This window comes from Hypanus sabinus, chromosome 7, assembly GCF_030144855.1.
Source record: "Hypanus sabinus isolate sHypSab1 chromosome 7, sHypSab1.hap1, whole genome shotgun sequence".
Taxonomy (NCBI): Eukaryota; Metazoa; Chordata; class Chondrichthyes; order Myliobatiformes; family Dasyatidae; genus Hypanus; species Hypanus sabinus.
Genome location: NC_082712.1, coordinates 33,393,904 through 33,413,321, shown reverse-complemented (window position 1 = coordinate 33,413,321; position 19,418 = coordinate 33,393,904). Strand labels below are relative to the sequence as shown.

Genomic DNA, 19,418 nt, shown 5'->3' with positions numbered 1-19,418 from the left:
ACCTATCCCGTCTAGCTTAGACTCCTCTATTATGGGAAAGGCTGTCAACTCACCTTATCTATGCCCCTCATGATTTTATAAGCCTCCAAAAGGCCACCCCTCAGACTCCTTCACTCAGAGGGATATAGTCCCAATCTATCCATTATAATTCATGCCCTCCTTAGGCTTTGAAGTAGATAAATCCCCAAGGTTTGATGAGATGCATCCTATCTGCAATGGGAGGCAGGAGAAAATATTACTGAGATTTTTAAGTCTTCACTGACCACCAACCAGTGAGGTGCCAGATTCTGGAGGTCAGCAAATGTGTTACAAGAGCAGCAATGGAATAATTAGAGACCTACAAGTTCAACACCACTGGTAGAAAGTTATTGGAAAGAGTTCTGCCACATGGAATGTGGAAGGAAACAGGAGACACCCAGAGGAAACCCACACGGTCTGGGGGGGTGGAGGGTGGGGAACAAACACCAGACAGTGATGGCAACTGAACCCAAGTCACTGGTCCTGTAAAGTGTTACACTAGCCACCATGTTGCCATGCCGCCCCCCCAAGAAATTTTTCTTCACATGGACAGAAATCAAAATTTGTTTTGCCTAACATCCATAATGATCATTCCATACATCAAAGTAACACAGAAAGAAAAACAATATTAGGATGCAGAATATATTGTTACAGTTAGAGAGAGTTCAGGTAGATAAAGTACAACGGTCAGAACAACATTGATTGAGAGATGAAGAGGACAGATCTTCAGAAATGCTGAAGCCCAGGAACTTGAAGGTTGAGACAGGTTTAAGGACTTGAAGGACAACTAAGTTAGAGAGGCAGAATGTAGACTTCCTGAGCTTGGAACCAAGGCTACAGAGCCATGCAAAGGGGGATAGATAGGCACCAGAGGAGATGAAACAAATGATGTTCCATAGGTTGAAGGCGATAACTTGGAGAATGGAGACTCCACTTGTTATACTATGGAATTCTGAGTCTGTTGCTGCAATTTAGGAAGGAATATGGCACCGTTCTCACTGCCCAAATAAGCAGAATACAAGGAAAAATGAAACCAGAAGGGTAAGGCTCCCCAGGTTTTACTGGCCTCCAAGAACGTGGCCAATTCTAAACAGGATCTCAACAAGGCAAACGTGTTGTGATTGTGAGTGCACATTTGCTTTCAGTACACACTTTGAGGCAATATCTTTAAAATAAACTTTTTCTCTGCAAAGGCCACATGTCAATTTAGGAGTACAGCTTATCTACATTTCCTCAGCGATATTTGAGATAACAGCTCAGATTCCTCTTTCTTCTCGGTTCTGTGCAATTTCTGTAGAATCTCCAAGCCTGCCATCCTGTATTTTTCCATAGTTATCCATCACTTGACTTGAAGCAAAATCAAAACTTGATTGCACATTAATTTTCCTGTTTGAGCTAGAACATGACATCCCAAAGATGTAATTACACTGCCTCAACAAAGCTTTTTGATCATCGTGACTTAAAATTGGTGTCAAAAATCCAATCGAATTTCTTCTGAAAACACATGTCATTTTCCAGAGGTTGCAGCATTAAAAGAGAATGCTAAAGGTCATTTCAAATCATTACACCCAGGAAACTGCCTGACATTTGGAACCTGAATGGCATTGACAAACCGCTAATTCTTTGGCCTGGTAGGCCTGAGTTTATTCAGCAGCAACAGTTGAAGAAAACTAGAATCCAATCACCACTTGCTCTTATTTTATTCTCAAGAACCTATTCCCCAACCCAAAGATAGCAGCAAATCTACTCTTCAGCAAACATCAACGGCACTTTCTGCTAACCGGTCATCCTTCTGAATTTGCCTCACAGAACAGTTAAATACTGGAAGGGCTGAGAGATGACCTTGTACTTCAATGAGACATTAATGGGATTGCCAGCAGTATTAATATGGACAGACACTCAATATAAATTGATAATCTTGGAATGGATGTTGATCTGTACCATTCAGCTAGAGCCTTTTCTTTGAACAAATTGAAGGACGCCAAACAACACTGGGATCAGTTGGGATACACAGTGAAATGACTGGCTCTGTGTGTCTTTAAAAGACATGTAATACATTTTACAGTATGCACTTGCCCCTGAGACAGCTAACATTTTGGCTCACTTTTCATGTCTCACTTGGTCATTAGGCATATAAAGGTCCACTCTGGTGTACAGGAAATATTCACAGGAGCAGAAAGCATGTATACCATATCCTGTGGTGATGACAAATCTCCAAAGTACATAAAAGATGTACGTATTTATGTAAATAGCACTTTCCATGATCTTAAAAAAAATCACAAAGCTCATTTAGAGAAAATACCATGGATTCAAAGCATCACTGCTAAATGAAATCAAGCAGAAAGTTTACACGTCGTAATGTCCCAAAACCAGGTACATAATAAAACACGGGCAATTTCGTAATATCTTTTAAATTAAAATTTTGAAGAGGATAATGGAACAGTTGCATTGCTTTTCTTTGATGTGGTACAAAGGAACTTCTTCAATCCAGCTGAGAGATCACAAAGCCACAGCTTGCCATTCCAGCTGAAGTGGTAGCACCCTCCGTGCTACTTTTTGCCTTGGAGATGTGAACACTGTCATTGAGCTCAGGTTGATATTGAAAACACGGATGTACATTCAGTCCTCCTTATCCGCGGGTTCCACATGCGCGGATTCAACCAACCGCGGATTGGGGAAACTAGGAAGTTCACTCTCCAGCACTTGTTGTTCGAGCATGTACAGACTTCTTTTTCTTGTCATTATTCCCTAACCAATGCAGTATAACAACTACTTACATAACATTTACATTTTATTAAGTATTATACGTAATCTAGAGACGATTTAAAGTATACTGGAGGATGTGCGTAGGTTACCGCAGATCAGGATCCGAGAAAAACGGAAGTTCTCTAACTAAGTAAGTCGGAACAGGTACATCTGGTATTATTTAGCATCAGTTAGTCAAACGTTTGTCTTAGTATATATTTTACCTTTCTATGTATAAAACATTTAAAAAGCATATGTATTTCAATAATTAAACCACTGCATTGCTTAGTAATAATTGTAGCTTTCATCGGGGCAGGGCCTTTCTCACCTTATCCTTTAAAATTGTTCCGATCATTGACCGACTGTAGCCGTATGCTTTTCCAATGACTGATGGCGTTTCACCTCTTTCCAATCACTTTATTATTTCCAATCGTGATCCTGATTATTTTCGTGAACAGAAACACCGTGGATTCAGAACTCCGCCGGGTCCTGAAGTCCACCGCACTGATAGGCATCCGTTAGTCTCGAGAGACCATGAAATTGCGCCTTGCAAAGTTTCCAGGGTGCAGACCTGGGCAGGGTTGTATGGGAGACCGGCAGTTGCCCACACTACAAGTCTCCCCTCACCACGCCGCCGATGTTGTCCAAGGGAAGGGTAATCTGATACCAGTGTCGTCACAGAGCAATGTGTGGTTAAATGCCTTGCTCAAGAACACAAAATGATGCCTTACCTGAGGCTTGAACTAGCGACCTTCAGATCACTAGGCCACGGGCCAACACTGCACTGAGACAAGTTAAATAAGGTCCGGGCAAGTCCACCGTACTGAGACAAGTTAAATAAGGGACTTGAGCATCTGTGTTTTTTGGTATCTGCAGGGGTCCTGGAACCAATCCCCACGGATAAGGAGGGCCGACTGTATTTGATCCATTGAGTTCGCACTTCAGAGCCTGCCTGTTGCCCAGTTCCATCGATGAGTGCGATCCAGCCTTCCAATCCAGCACGCGACTTCTGACATATATTACATGTTCCAACAGCTTTATTTGCAAAGAAAAGAGGACTGGGAACAACATTCCCCCACCAAGGAAAGATTTCCAGCATTTCAAAAGACAACTTTTTTTTTGCAAAGCCTGAAACTGACCACACTATAAGAATTTGCAACACTGTCACTGATGTTCTGCTAAAGCAAACTCCTGCAAAGATGCAAAGCACCATCTAAATCTGCCTCTTGTGTTGGCCAGTTCACATTACAAAGTAACTAGATGCCGCTATCCAATCTGAAAAAGATTTTTTTTTAAATGCTTGGATTCAGTACAGTATGTCAATGGTGGATCTCTGCTTATTTTCCAAGTTGAGAACTTATTACCGGGACCTTTCAAGTAAGCTGAGTTGCAAATCCGTCCCAATTCTGAGGCCTGGTTTCTAACCACAAACGTAAGTAATTTGCCACGAGAGGCAATTCTATTTATTTGGCTGCTCATACTTGTCCAATGCCTTCATGTGGTTTCCTCTGATAATACACGCACATGCCAGAACCTGAGTTTGAGGCCTTTCAGTGTGGTGGAACAGCTGCACTCACAGAAAGCACAGACTTGGTAAGTGAGATAGCTCAAGCTTGGTGGCAGGAAGAGTTCAAATGATTTGCAAGATCCCTACCTTGATGCAGCCTGCACCCGTATTCATGGCAACCTCAGTATCTTCTTCCATTTAATCTGCCTTTGGGTCAGATTAAATTTGATTCTGATCCATGCAATAACAGCTACATATGTAACAGAACAACTGTTAACTCGCATGGAGTTTTCAGAAGAATAATAATGTTATATGTAAAATAAGGAACAAAAGCATATCAAGAATGAAGAGCTGTAATATCAGGATATAACGCCATTTATGAAAGGAAAATCTTAGCCAAACAACATCCTCAAGTACTTTTTTAATGGCATTTTGTTGATCTATAGAACATCTGAATATAGAATAAGGTTTCAATTTTTAATAGAACATTTTCATTACAGTTGACACTCTGAATTTCCAAAGGTGGTTTCAAGGAGGGTAGAGCAATCAATTCTTACAGCTTCCTATTCATTGAAACAGAATAAAACATTGGATTATAAATATAACAAGCTTATTTCCAACTTCAAAATGAATACAGAAAGCTCGCTGGATGTTGCACAAGTTAGTAAGGCTGACGTTTGGAGCTTGTGATGCATTGAGTGAAAGAGTTCAGTTTGGAAGCCAAGGAGAGCAGTTTTAATAAGCCTAAAGCTTTCGAAACAATACAGGGCAACAATAAGTGATGACCAATGGAACTGACTTGCTGCTTTACTGAAATATAAAGCACATACAATGGTAAGCCAAAACAACACTGAGATCTCAATGTGTTGCCTTCTGACTTGTGATTTTCTCACTGGGGCATTTTTCTGGAAGAGGTCAATGATCAGGCTGACAGGGAACAAAATTTAGAGACAGCACAGAAACAGGTCCTTCAGTCCAGCTCCAGCATGTCGACCAAGATGCTCATCTAAACTAGCCCCATTTGGTTCCCGTCCCTCTAAACTTCTCATAAGCGAATTCTGCCTTTTAAATGTTATTATCGCTCTTGCCTCACCTACTTCCCCTGACAACCTGTTCCTTATACAAACCACTCTGAGGTCCCTTTTTAAAATCTTAGACACACAAGGTACTGCAGATGCTGGAAATCTAGAGCAATATATTCAATGTACTGGAGGAGATCAGCATGTCAGGCAGCATCTATAAATGGGAATGTTTCAGGCCATGATCCTTCAGTAAAGCAAAGTTCAAAGTAACTTTATTATCAAAGAACACACGTTACTATATGCAGATTATACTTACTACCTTTTTCTTGCAGGAATTTACAAGGGAAAAAGGAAGAAATACAAAAAAATTTTGTGAAAAGATGAACATAAACAGACAAAAACTGACAAACTAATGTGTAAAAGACAAACTGCAAATAAAAACATGAGGTGTAGTGAGCCTTTGAAAGCGAGTCTATAGGTTGTAAACACGAGGAAATCTGCAGATGCTGGAAATTCAAACACACACAAAATGCTGGTGGAACACAGCAGGCCAGGCAGCATCTATAATAGGGGGAAGCACTGTCGATGTTTCAGGCCGAGACCCTTCATCAGGACTACCTATAGGTTGTAAAACCAGTTCAGATTAATGGTGTAAATTAGTCAGACCTCATGAAGGGTCTCAGCCTGAAGCGTAGGCTGTTTATTCCCATCCAGAGATGCTACCTGGCCTGCTGAATGCCTCCAGCACATTGTGTGTGTTGCTCTTTTTAAATCTTTATCTCTCACCTTAAACCTATGTTCTCCAGTTCGTGATTCCCCCTTCCCTGAAGAAAAAGGCTATGTGCATTCACTCCTTGGGATTTTATACACCACTGTAAAGTCACTCCTTAGCCTCCCACACTCCAGGAATAAAGTCTTAGCCTGCCCAACTTCTCCACATTATCTCAGGCCCTCATGTCCTCACAACATTTTCATAAATCTTTACAGGTTTTCAGAGGCCAGTGACAATTCATAAGTTTTATTGCATCCTTAAAACATTCTTTAGAAAGGAATACAGTACTTAAAATTATTCACCCATGCAGCAGTAAAATTCTGATAAAGAGGTGCACAGCCACACAGAACTGTGAAAACGTCCCGTGATCATTGACTGCCCAGGCCCCATCAGTGTGATGCTGGATACTCGAAGCATGACAAACCAGTTAAAACACGAAAGGCTCTTACAACACTCCACTATCATGCCTGAAAAAAAGTATATTATGATATTTCTCCCTAAGGTAATGCAGTGACATCTAATATGAGGGAACACAAGGCGATCCGCTTTGATAGAGACGGGAAAAAAAGCATGATGTTTAAAATGGTGAGGGACTTCTGAATACAGTGGCACAGAGGAATGTGGTCTTCATCGTAAATCAAAACACATCAGCATCCAGGCGAGTGGATGATACAAGCAGGGAAGTCTTGCTATGTCTGCACAGATCACCAGCGAGTTCACAGCTAGAGGACTGCATATAGTTGCAGTGCCCTTAATTAAGAGGAATATACTTACATCATAAGCAGTTGAAAGGTGGTTCACAAGATCAATTCCTCAAATAGAGGTGGAGAAGGGGGAGAACGGTCAATGTTCACAAAATTTTCAAGGTATTCACCAAGGAGAGAGAATTGGGGGATGAGTGAGATCAGAGATCAGGGAAGGGTACACTGATATTCCGGGGCATGTTGATATTGGGGGAAAAAAAAGAGGTATTGGGTCTTTCGAAAAACACTGAAGTGGATGTCCCCAGGCCCTGACAGGATCTATCTCAGGTTAGTGAGAGAGGAAAGAGAGCTGGTTGTTGGGACTTTGACTGATGTTGTTCTATTCGCTTTAGCGAAAAGGGTGGGGGGGGGGCAGAGGACTGGATAATAACCATTGTTGTTCAACACACAAAATGCTGGAGAAGTTCAACAGATCAGACAGCATCTATGGAGAGGAATAAACAGTCGACATTTTGGGCCAAGACCCTTCCCCTCATAGATACGGCCTGACATACGCAGTTCCTCCAGCATTTTGAATATTGCTCAATATTTCCAAAATCTGCAAAACCCCTTGAGCCAGTTGATATTGTTCCTTTGTCTTTGAAGGCAATATGGACAGACGAGGAAATTGTATTTTGATGAGCCTTACATCACTTACATCACAAAGAAACCAAGAGTGAGGATTCTAAGGGATAGGATTTACTCACTTCTAGTAAAGCACAGACTGAGAGAGTCAGTATGTATTGGTGATGGAGAGATCACAAATTACTGTACAAACCTGACCAACAAAGATAATTGGCGAGGACAGTGGATGTTGTCAAAATCTACTTCAATAAACTAAAATTCAAAGTAAAATTTATTATCAAAGGATGCATATGTTACAATATACCATCTTGAGATTCATTTTCTTGAAGGCATTTACAGGGGAAGAAAGGAAATACAACAGATACATAAGCAGACTAACAACCAACGTGCAAAAGACAAACTGTGCAAATAAAAAATTGAGAACCCAAGTTGCAGTGATTCCTTGATTCTGTAGGTTGTAAAACCAGTTCAGAGTAGTGGTGAATGAAGTATCAACACCAGCTCAGGAGCCTGTTCACTGTAGGGTAACAACTGCTCCTGAACCTGGTAGTGTGGAACCCAAGACTTCTCCACCATCCAGGCCAAATCTTCTCACTACTGCTATTAACTTGTCACCGAGTTTTGGTCGTCTTACTGAATCATTCAACATTGTCCCTCATGGCAGCTGATCCCCAGTTTTATGGCACATGGGATCCACTGAGACTTGGCAAACTGGATTCAAAATTGCTGTGGCCATAGCAGAGAGAGGGTAGTGATGCCTGGATGTTATGCTGATTGGAAGTCTGTGACCAGTTGTGTTCTACAGGGATCAGTGCAGGGACATCTTGCTTGCAACATTGGTTAGGATATTTTTGCTTGTGACTTGTGATAGAAGTACAAGTGTTTACTACAAGTAGATAGAGTGGGTAAAGCTGCATACAGATTTCATCAGTCAGGTCACAGAGTACAAAGAATAGAAACTCATGCTGCATTTGTACAAACTCTGTTTAAGACACATTTAGAGTAGTGTGTGCAGTTCTGTTTCACACAGAAGAGTATGAGGATGTGGAGGCATTGGAGAGGGTGCATAAGGGGTTCACTAGGAATTTGTCTAGAATAGAAGCTATTAGATGCAAGTTGGACAAATTTGAAATCACTTTCTTTGGAGCATGAGGAGCTGACAGACAACTTGATAAATGTATATAAAATTATGGGGAACATAGACAATGCAAACACTCTTTTTCCCTGGGGTGTATAGCAAATACTACAGGGCACAGATCTACAGTAGGGCGAGCAGGGGAAAATTCAGAGGTTGAAAGGTAAGTTTTATTTAAACTGCACTGAGTCATGGGTGTCTGGCACACACTGCCAGGGGAGATGGTGGAAGCAGCTATGACAGCAACATTAAAGAGGCATTTAGACAGACATAAACAGGCAAGGAATGGAGAGACGCATTCTGAATAATAGGATAATAAGATTAGTTTAAGTTGGCCTCAAAGTTCACATACTTTGTGAAGTGGGCAGTGGGTTGAAGGGCTTGATCATCTCCTGTACTGTTTTATTGTATGTTCTAAGATTCAGAGATTATTATAATAAAGCATTGAAGATTCTGAGAAAGTTTAACAAGATAGATTCTTAGATGACATTTTTTCAGAGACAATTTTGAGTCAGCTACATCATGGGTACTAGCCTCCACAGTATTGACAAGGAGCAGTGCCTCAGAAAGGCGGCATCCATTATTCGGGACTGTCATCACATAGGACATGCCTTCCTCTCATTGTTACCATCAGGAAGGAGGTACAGAAGCCTGAAGGCACGCACTCAGCAATTTAGGAACAGCTTCTTCCCATCTGCCGATTCCTAAATGAATATTAAACCCATGAACACTATCTCACTTTTTTCCTGGTTTTGCACTATTTTTAATTTAGCTATTTAATATACATATATAGTTAATGTAATTGGATTTTTTTTCTCTATATTTGTCCTGTATTGCATTGTACTGCCAAGTTAACAAATTTCACAACATCCAATATTCCGGTGATATTAAACCTGATCAGATTCTTTCCTTGAGCAACCTAGAGCTACAGGTATGGTTTCAGGAGTTGTCCATTTCAGACAATGCTGTGAACATTTGGAATTCTCTCGCCCGGTGAGTACTGTGGCAGTCATTGCCACATCATCTGTCACAGAGTCAGTGACAGGTGAAACCTGGTTAATGGAGTTACGGGTGATAGGGAAGGGAAAAGAATTTGCAACTGAAGGCAAACTCAGGACAGCCGTACTCTTTCGCATGGTGGATCAGGTTTGCGGGATCAGCTGACCTAATTCCTGCACAGATTTCTCGTGCAATTAAAAGCACATCAAATAAAATGCTCAACACAATGAAATCAAATGACATTCCCAACACACCAGTTAAAGGAAAATCTAGAAAAGTTCAGCTGACAAAATGTCTCTTTTAAATAAAAGAATCCGATCTCCTGCAACCCACTTCAGGACTGGCTTTGGCAGTTTAATTCCTGATGGCAAGGAAACTGGATAGAAGGTGCTTTCATCTATGAATGCACACACTTCAAGCTTATCAGTAAAGTCCTGCCAAAGACACAGTTTAAGCAGGTATAATCAGTCATTCCAGACTGAATGTCACACTTGTTTCCAACGGACTCTTTCAGCACATGAAAATTTCCTCCAACAATCAAGGAACTATTCTCTTAATGAAAAATCCGACACCAGAGAGCAGATCCTCAGTTTAACCTCTCTGTCAGGAAATGGCACTGTACTAACAAAGAGAAGGACTGGAAGAAACAGACAGGCATGCTGTACTGCATTACTTTGACAGGGAGAGAATATATTCAAGTATAGCTGAAAGCAAAGGAAGTGCTATACTTATCCAATAGCTGAGACTTCATCCACTCTGAGCAAAATCATTTAGATACAATGCCTAGACCTGAGCAACCTAACCAATGTGGCAATTGCTAATCCTATGGTCAGCAGTAACTGTCATCACCTTGTGTGCCCAGAGATAAAGCGTGTCTTTTCTAATCACAAATTCGATAAGCCCCATTGAACAGCTGCGACGATCAATTCAGTGGGAATAATTTATCTGAAGTGCACCTTTACAACCATTAACATAGCTTATTTCACTGTAGGTTGGATACATCACAAGCGAATTGTCATTTAATGATTACAAAGGCGCATGAATTAAGAAGATAATTAAGGATTTAAAAAACCCACACAACGTGCAGTACAGAATGTTACAAATCCTTTCAGATAAATAAGAAAATTTTGCTCTTTGTGCTTCTGATTACATTGGGGCCAACTGTAGCTGTAATAGAGCAATTTAAGGTTAGTTTTTTTGATTCTGATTGCCAACAATGTCTATATAATACATCAAAGGCTAGTGCAGCAGTCAATTGTTTCTGTGGCAACCTGGAACAGCCCAGGCAATTATGATCATTTGGGAACTACTGCCATAGCTTGCTGAATCACAGACCTCAGTCATAAAGCTGAAAGCAACAGAGAAGTCACTTGAGTCACAAATAAAATATTGCAAGAATAATCTAAATCCTGAACTCACTGCAATAGAAAAGGATCGTATTATAACTATCAATTCTCACAGAAATACTCGGATAAACCACCTGAACTGCAGTAACAATTTTCAGCCAGCCATTTTGAATACAGCAAGATCAAACATATAGAAATGAGATAAACATAGAGCCAAGTCAGTCTTTTGTTTATCAATAGGGTTGTTAGAGAAGATACCAGCTGAACTTTTTGTTCTTCTTCCATCAGAGCCAGGGGTCTAAATGATCTATCTGAACTGGTGGAAGTAGACTAACACAGCTTTGGTGCAACTAAAGCAGCAAACCGCCTGCGAGGCATGAACCTACAATATTCTGACTCAACGGACATATCAACCAAGCAAAGATGTACATGAATGCTGTTACAGGGCAAGTGGTTTCAAGTTCCTCGGTATACACATTACTGATGATCTCACCTGGACTGTAAACGCCAGCTGAGTGGCAAAAAGAGCACAACAGCATTTCTTTCACCTCAGCCAACTGAAGTAGTTCAGCACGAGCCCCCAGCTCCTCAGGACCTTCTACAGGGGCCCATTGAGAGCACCCTGTCTGGCTGTGTCACCTCTGGTACGGGAACTGCACCAACTGTGATCACTGGGCACTGCACAGGGTGGTACAGACAGCCCAGCGCATCTATAGATGCAAACTTCCCTCCACTGAGGATCGTTTACAGCAGCAGGTGCTTAAAATGGGTCCGAAAAATCATCGGGAACACCAGCCACCCCAACCATTAACTGTTTCAGCTGCTTCCGTCTGGCCTACGGCACTGCAGCATTAAAGCCAGGACCAACATGCTACAGGACAGCTTCTTTCTACAAGCCATTAAACTTACAAATTCACATATCTGTACATTGTGATGGAGTCATAATGCAAAGATTTTTACCCCCTCATGTTGTAGGATGGATGCAAAGAGATCAGTTGGATAGATAGAGGCTTTATTTGTGGACGTGGGATGGAGAATGTGATAACATCAGCAAGGTATTTAATAAACCAGTGACTCAAACCGTGTAAAGAGTGCAAAACATAAAACAGTAAACGTCTGTGAACCTCATCAAGTTCACTAATCAGCAATACAACAGCCACCTACAAAGCGTCTGCCTGAATCCATTTCCTGAAGCAGCCAGATCCCACCTGTGCACGAGATTCCGTATCCCTGCTTATTTCACTTGACCTTCTTTCCTTCAAGTCTCACCTGATAGAAAAACTGGGTCACCTCCAAGATCAATTACGCAGGAGCCACACAGTTCTTGTAGGTCACAATTATTGCACAGAGTGTATTAAATTCTATCATTTGGGGAGAAGGCTTCCTGTGAAATCAATGCAGACACTGTAATTTTCACTGGCAAACGTGCTCTCATTTTGAGAAGTCCAAGCAACTAACCATCCTGTGGAAAACTTTCTGCTACACCAAAGATGCACCATTTTAAATATGCAGGACACCCATTGGTACCTCCCTAAACAGTAAAAGCACAAAATATTCATTGAAGTTACCCCCACCCATCTCTCGACCCGAAACATAATCTATACAGAGATGGCCAAAAGCAGGCACCCATATGAAAATCAATTCTGGACTATCCTCAGTACATTGAGTATATTTTTATTTCTAAACACATTACCTTATTAAATCGCCTGACCATTTAAAATATTCCATCTAATCCTGATAATGGTAGTGAGCTGAGATCTCACAGACACAAGGAGTGTCAAGGTCGCATCAATTGATTGGGACGCTTCTCTGTAAATCATGTTAGTAATCAGATTGAACACATTTACCACAGAAAATGTGCTCTAGAATAACACTCCTGGAGGTATACACCCCCTCGGAAGTTTTCATGCTTTATCGTTTTACAATGATTTAATTTGGCTTTTTTGACACCAACCAACAGAAAAAGACTTTCGTATCAAGGTGAAAACAGATCACTACAAAGATTATCTAAATTAGTTACAAATATAAAACACAAAATAATTGATTGCATAAGCATTCACAAACAAGAGAAAATCCAAGCAACACACACAAAATGCTGGAGGAACTCAGCAGGCCAGACAGCATCTATGGAAAAAAAAATACAAGAAGTCCTGCTGAAGGTACTCGGCCAAAATGTTGACTGTACTTTTTTCTATAGATGCTGCCTAGCCTGCTAAGTTCCTCCAGCATTTTGTGTGTGTCGCATAAGTACTCACCCACCTTTAATATGATACACCAAATCATCACTGGAGCAGCAAATTGGTTTTAGAAGTCACATAATTAGTCAAATGGAGATCTGGTTTTGGAGACCTGTGTGCAGTCAAGGGGTTTCAATTGATTGTGGTAAAAATACACCTGTATCTGAAAGTCCAACTGCTGGTAAGTCAGTATCCTGGCAAAAACGACATCATGAAGACAAAAGAACACTCCAAGCAACTCCATAAAAAGGTTACTGAAAGTCACAAGTCAGAGGATGGATACAAGAAAGCTTCCAAGTCACTGAATATCCCTTGGAGTAGAGTTAAGTCAATCATCAGGAAATGCAAAGAATATGGCACATCTGTAAATCTGCCTACAGCAGGCTATCCTCAAAAACTGAGTTGCTGCGCAAGAAGGGGACTAGTGAGGGAGGCCACCAAGAGACCGATGACAACTCTGGAGGAGTTACAAGTTTCAGTGGCTGAGATGGGAGAGACTGCACATACAACTGCTCCCTGGGTGCTTCACCAGTCACAGCTTTATGGGAGAGTGGCAAAGAGAAAGCCACTGTTGAAAAAAAAACTCATGAAATCTTGCTAAAGTTTGCCAGAAGGCATGTGGATGATTCTGAAGTCAGCTGGAAGTAGACTCTATGGTCTGATGAACACAAAATTGGGCTTTTTTGCCATCAGACTAAATGTAATGTTTGGCATAAGCCGAACACCACACATCATCAAAAACACACTATCCCTACCATGAAGCATGGTGGTGGCTGCATCATGCTGTGGAGATGCTTCACTGCAGCAGGCCCTGAAAGGCTTGTGAAGGTAGAGGGTAAAATGAATGCACCAAAATACAGGGAAATCCTGGAGGAAAACCTGATGCAGTCTGCAAGAGAACTGTGGTTTAGGAGGAGATTTGTTTTCCAGCAAGACAATGACCCCAAGCATAAAGCCAAAGCTACACAGGAATGGCTTAAAAACAACAAAATTAATGTCCAGACCTCTATCCAACTGAAAATTTGTGGCTGGAATTGAAGGTATTGTTCACTCATGATCCCCATGCAGTCTGACAGAGCTTGAGCAGTTTTAAAAGTAGAATGGGGAAAAATTGCAATATTTAGGTGTGCAAAGCTGATACAGACCTATCCACACAGACTCAAGGATATATTTTCTACCAAAGGTGAAACTATAAATACTGGCTTAAAAGGGGTAAATATTTATGCAATTAATTATTTTGTTTTATATTTGTAACTAATTTAGTTCACTCTGCTGACCCACGACTGTGCTGCAACACACAGCTCAAACCACATCATCAAGTTCGCCGATGACACGACTGTGGTGGGTCTCATCAGCAAGAATTACGAGTCAGCATACAGAGAGGAGGTGCAGCGGCTAACGGACTGGTGTAGAGCCAACAACCTGTCTCTAAATGTGAACAAAACAAAAGAGTTGGTTGTTGACTTCAGGAAGACCACTCCCCGCTGAACATCGACGGCTCCTCGGTAGAGATCATTAAGAGCACCAAATTTCTTGGTGTTCACCTGGTGGAGAATCTCACCTGGTCCCTCAACACCAGCTCCATAACAAAGAAAGCCCAGCAGCGTCTCTACTTTCTGCAAAGGCTGAGGCAAGTCCACCTCCCACCCCCCAGCCTCATCACATTTCACAGGGGTTGTACTGAGAGCATCCTGAGCAGCTGCATCACTGCCTGGTTCAGAAATTGCACCATCTCAGATCGCAAGACCCTGCAGTGGATAGTGAGTCAGCTGAGAAGATCATCGGGGTCTCTCTTCCTGCCATCACGGACATTTACACTACACGCTGCATCTGCAAAGGAAACAGTATTATGAAGGACCCCATGCACCCCTCATACAACCTCTTCTCCCTCCTGCGTCTGGGAAAAGGCACCAAAGTATTCGGGCTCTCACGACCAGACTATGTAACAGTTTCTTCCCCCAGGCTATCAGACTCCTCAATACCCAGAGACTGGCTGACACCTTGCCCTATTGTCCTGTTTATTATTTATTGTAATGCCTGCACTGTTCTTGTGCACTTTATGCAGTCCTGTGTAGGTCTGTAGTCTAGTGTAGTTTTTTTCTGTGTTGTTTTTTACATAGTTCAGTCTAGTTTTTGTACTGTGTCATGTAACACCATGGTCCTGAAAAACATCGTCTCATTTTTACTATGACTGTACCAGCAGTTATGGTCGAAATGACAATAAAAGTGACTTGACTTGACTTGACTTGACTTCATTTTGTAGAGATCCATTTTCACTGATACGAGAGAGTCTTTGATCTGTGCCAAAAAGTTAAACTAAATCCGCTGTGACCCAAATCCAACTTGGCACAAGCTCAAAGATCAAGCTGCAGCAATGTGTTAGCGAACACACCAAAAGAGCTCCAAGCGAATATTAACTTGTTTATTGAACCATACAAGAGGCTAGTCCAACACATCAATCAGACAAGATTCCTGTACCAAATGCCTCCCCACTGTACAGCATGTGCCTCCGAAAGTAAAGACCACTGCAAGACCCAAGGAGATCCTGTCCATTTCTCATAAATCAGGAATGACTTCTCAAAGTCTCAAAAGAAATTCATGACAGCTTTCGGTGGCTTAGAACAGCCTTTGACGAAGGAAAACAGTGAGTGCAGACCTCCGACCTGGCTCACAACCCCTTGCCCTCTTAAGCTTCTCAGACCTGGACGGGTTGCAGCAACCAACTGGACACAGGAAAGATAACACCAAAGCAGTCTCTGCAAAACCTTTCAAATCCAACAGAACAATAAGTGACCCAACATCAGCATCCTCTCCCAAACAACATCCACAGTATGAGGCTTCAAAAATACGTCACTGTTAAGTGACTAAATGTAGCAATGACTTTCATTTGGATCCACATAGATTAACCCACAAAAACTGAGGCTTTGCTCCAACAAAATTTCCAGTGGAATTCCATAAGATTGTAAACTTGATCTAATAAACAGGTTGGCTACTGGGCAGCGCGACTCAAGGGGCCAAGAAGTGCCTGTTCCACTCTGCATCTCAAGATAAATATCCACGATATTTCCCAGGAAGCCTGCAGACTCTCAAATGATGCAATTAAAAGGGAGACATCACGATCTACCTTGTTGTGATCTTGCATCTACCTGCACTGCACTCTCTCTATGGCTGTTAACACTTCACTCTGCTCTGTTATTGTTCAACCTTTCATGACCTCAATACACTGCTATACATCTGTACAGATAGTATGCAAGACAAGTTTATCATTACCTTAGTAGTTACCTATTTACCAATGTACTTTTGATCTTTAGTGTTTCTATTTACTTTGACTGGATTTATCAATTCCTAAATGTTAATTAGCTCAGCATCATTTCCAAGAAATGCCGCACTATATCAATGGTTTTAGTTTTCCTATAACTCATCAAATTTCATCCAATGTACTTCCTTACAAGACCACCAGAATGGAGACATTAAGACATCTCCCACTCCTCACACTGACAGACACTAAGTCACTATCCTACTGCCCTGCTGTTACTAACAGAGTTCCTCTTGCCGAGAGTTACTTCTTCACTTTATCATTCCTTGCCAGAGTCATCTTATGAATATGGGGTCTCTTCCTCAAGTTGTTAACTAGATCGCTTGGTTGTGTGGAAAACAAAGGAAGTGTGTGAAGCTGACACCTTGGGTATTAATTTGGATTGGACTTCCTGATTATTCTGAGTACACCTCAGTCAAATGAGCACATGGTCAATAAATTGAATGTTTATGTTATTCCTCTCAGTGCTGGCACATGGGGGGGTGACCTTATCGTTTCTTTAGCATTTGTCTGTTTTTTCACAAGTCTGAGTTGCTAGCTCAATGCTCAACCTAGCATGGATGGAAAATGAGCCAGCTGGATTTGAAACCGCGACCACTAACCTCAAAGTCCAGTGTGGATACCACTACACCACTAGACAGCTAAGAATATTTATGCATTATAAAAAAAAACTTACAGACCCAAATCTAATCCTGTCAATTAGGAAATGCGTAAGTTTTGTATTCGCCTAGTTGTTAGAACAATTATTCAACAGATATTGAAGTTACATGGAAGCACTGCCAAAAAAACTCATGCTAACTTTCCCAAACTGGAAGATGTTGCTTCTCATCATAAAACAAACTATTAATGGTTAACTGGAACCAGTAAGTGTAGAGCAATTGAAGAGTAACCACAATTCCTTAACCAATCATCTCCTCCTTAGGACTGTATAAACAAAATATTCATCAACCAGCGAGCCACTGAAGAATCCAGCAGTTGTTAAACATGATGATCTCACCACATCAACAAAATAATGGCTTATTTACACAAACTTGTCACCAAAGCTCAAATCTTACACTGCATGAAAATTATATATTGTATGTCAGAATGCTGCAAACAATGAAACAAAGTTTAAAGAAAACATCAGACACCCATCTACAGAAAAACTGCTAGATACAAGTCAGCTCTACTTACAGACTCCCTCTTCGGGGAAGGCTCAATTCTTTCTGAAAAGAGAAGAGAAAGTGGTTTTTAATGAAATTAACATTTGTTATTTTCAGCAATGAATATTCATTAAGTTTAAAAATTAGGGCAGTGGCCTCAACTAAATAAAACTTTCTGTGGAGGTGACATTTTCAGTGTTTTTTTTCTGAATCTTGATTAGTAAATGTGTGTAACCCTTACCCAACAGGCTGGTATATGCCTAGGGGAAAAAGAAGATCCAGCCACTCACCAACCCACCTCCCGTACACGCAGGTGCTGTGAGAATCGAGTTTTACGCCTCGCGCCCGCCAACAGTATCAAACCCACAACAAATACTGTTATGAAATACACTTTAAAGAGTTTACTAAAATTAAAAGAGTAGTAGGCAATACAATATATACACATATATACAAGGAAAAAAACAAAAGGTGCCAACTTATCAAAGTTCAGTCTGTTTAGTGCACTCGTTGGAGCTCAATCAACGAACCATTCGACCCCTCGTCGCTTGCCTCCGACCTACACGTCTTCGCACCTAGGACCACGCCCGGGGGTCTTCCGAGCAGTGCAGCGTACGTCCACCTTCCTCGACGTCTTCCTCCCGCCCTCTCCTCCCACCAAAAAACCCGTGAAAACCCCTCCCCCAAGTTCCCAGACACAATAACATTCCCCATTGATTAACAAATGAATACAATTACCATATCAGCCATTCTAAAGTGAAACAACGGCGAGAGAAACACTTATCCGACAAAGAAGCATTCCTACTTGTAACAAACCAAAGAGGCCATTTTGAGTAACATACACAGGACATTGTACATGTGGATTACAGGTGCAAGCAGTACCTGAACATTAACAAGATAAAATCTGCAGATGCTGGAACTCTGAGCAACACACACAAACACAAACACTAAAGGAACACAGCAGTGTAGGCAGCATCTACGGAAGAAAGTAGAGTTGACGTTTCAGCCCGAAATGGTGACTGTACTTCTTTCCCATAGATGCTGCCTGGCCTGCAGAGTTCCTCCAGCATTTTGTGAAGGTACCTGAACAGTACTGTCAAATTTGAAAGTTTCAAGTTTGAGCCCATACCAGTGTAAGACAGCGAAACTACTTGGGAGATGTTATTGAAAGAGCAAACAGTACCTTGCACTGTTAATTTTAGAAAAGTTGGGATCTTAAAAAGAAATATACTTTTCCACAACGCAGGGAAGTCCAGGGTGTAAACCAATGTGATTAATTACACCTTGTTACCTACTATGGTAGTGGAGGCTCAAATGTTTCATTTTGTTCTAATGGATTGAACCAAGTAAGGCAGATCATCGAGGGATGGTTGCTAATCACATCTAGTGATTCTGGCATGGTCGTACACATCCTCCTCACTGCAACTCACCAAGGAAAAACATTCCACTCTGCCCAACTCCTGATGCGAGATCTTGGCCTGAAATGTCAACCAGCTTTTTGCCTCTACAGATGCTGTTTGATCTACTGGGTTCCTCCAGCGATTTATTCCTTGCTCCAGCCACCAGCACCTGGATTCTCCTGTGTATTTGTTAAACTGACTTTTTACTGCCCAAGAATCCACACTCTCAAAATGAACAACTTTTTTCACAATAACAAGACTAAAATTAAATTGGAGAGCCAAAAGTCTTCAGCTGCACCAAGCTCACTTGCCTCTATGTCAAAATTTGCAAGACAAAGAGAGCTTATATATTTTAATAGTGGTGTTTGTGGGGGCGGGGTGAAAAATTACCCAATTAACACCTCAGTCAGCAAGTATAATGCAGGTCACAGGGACAAATCTTGAGGGCCTCAAA

General features: G+C 41.4%; 1 protein-coding gene across 16 annotated transcripts in view; it reads right to left on the bottom strand.

Annotated features, from left to right (window-relative positions):
- The window catches only part of LOC132396665 (microtubule-associated serine/threonine-protein kinase 4-like), a 398,948-nt gene that overhangs the window by 198,848 nt on the left and 180,682 nt on the right, over positions 1–19,418 (bottom strand). For all 16 annotated transcript variants that reach the window (XM_059974425.1, XM_059974427.1, XM_059974426.1 and 13 more), the window contains one exon: positions 17,599–17,630. In XM_059974425.1, the coding sequence (XP_059830408.1) occupies positions 17,599–17,630 (32 nt within the window). The remainder of the gene's footprint in view (positions 1–17,598; positions 17,631–19,418) is intronic.